This window comes from Cyprinus carpio, chromosome A5, assembly GCF_018340385.1.
Source record: "Cyprinus carpio isolate SPL01 chromosome A5, ASM1834038v1, whole genome shotgun sequence".
Taxonomy (NCBI): Eukaryota; Metazoa; Chordata; class Actinopteri; order Cypriniformes; family Cyprinidae; genus Cyprinus; species Cyprinus carpio.
This window is the reverse complement of record NC_056576.1, coordinates 6798153-6799047: the sequence shown is the minus strand read 5'-3', so window position 1 is coordinate 6799047 and position 895 is coordinate 6798153. Positions and strand designations below refer to the sequence as shown.

The 895-nt window shown below is 32.6% G+C and overlaps 1 protein-coding gene across 1 annotated transcript in view; it reads right to left on the bottom strand.

Annotated features, from left to right (window-relative positions):
* LOC109113347 (mothers against decapentaplegic homolog 4) overlaps window positions 1–679 on the bottom strand; it is a gene marked incomplete at its 5' end in the record, with an annotated part of 5569 nt that extends 4890 nt beyond the window's left edge. Inside the window, one exon of the mRNA XM_042757252.1 lies at window positions 459–679. Within this exon, the coding sequence (XP_042613186.1) occupies window positions 459–679 (221 nt within the window). The remainder of the gene's footprint in view (window positions 1–458) is intronic.
* Between the last annotated feature and the right edge of the window lie 216 nt (window positions 680–895).

Genomic DNA, 895 nt, shown 5'->3' with positions numbered 1-895 from the left:
TTACTACAACTTTAAAGTGAAAATAAAATATAAAAATAATATGCATAAAAACTATAATACTATCTCAGTGGTGCTGAAATAACACTGATAAGGACACAGTGTTAGAGTTATTTCTATTTTATTTTATTTCAGCTTTACTTCAGTTAGCAAAAACATTTGAATAGTTTTCGTTTCATTTAACGATAATATCCCTTTCTGGGAAAGACTAATTCTTATCTCACATTTCATTTAGTTTAACTTGATGTACTAAAATAACTGAAATAAAACTGAAATAAATTAATAAAAACTATATAACATAATAATAATAATATTAATAAAAACGACAAAAACAACAAAATTACTAAAATCTTTAACTAAAACTGAAAACATAAAATGCAAAAAATGTAATTTAATTCACAATATAAATAAAAATACTAAATACCACTGATAAGGACACAGTGATGATTCAGTCAGCATACCTGGCTCTCTCGATGGCCTCTGTGCGATGTACGTTACTCAGCTGGCCGAGACAGAAGCGATCTCCACCCGACGGGTCAACATAACCGTCCACCGTCACGACGGGACAGTTAGACGGCACCTTAAACGTCTCGCCCACCTGAATGTCCATCTCAAAGTACGCAATCGAGCACCAGTAATCTGGAGCTGAGCAGAAGACCGAGAGACACCGCGCAGTTACACATCAATTAGTACATTTAACACTTATATCACAGGATTTCAATATGACTTCTGAAATATGCATATTTAAAATGTTAAATTATGGCTGCATAATGTTTTTAGTCCTTATCTGATGCACTAAAAGTATGTACTTCACTGATGATGGGTAAGAACATACATTGCTGTATGTAAAAACACAATATGATACTGATACTACAGTACATGGGTCATAGGTGAAAAA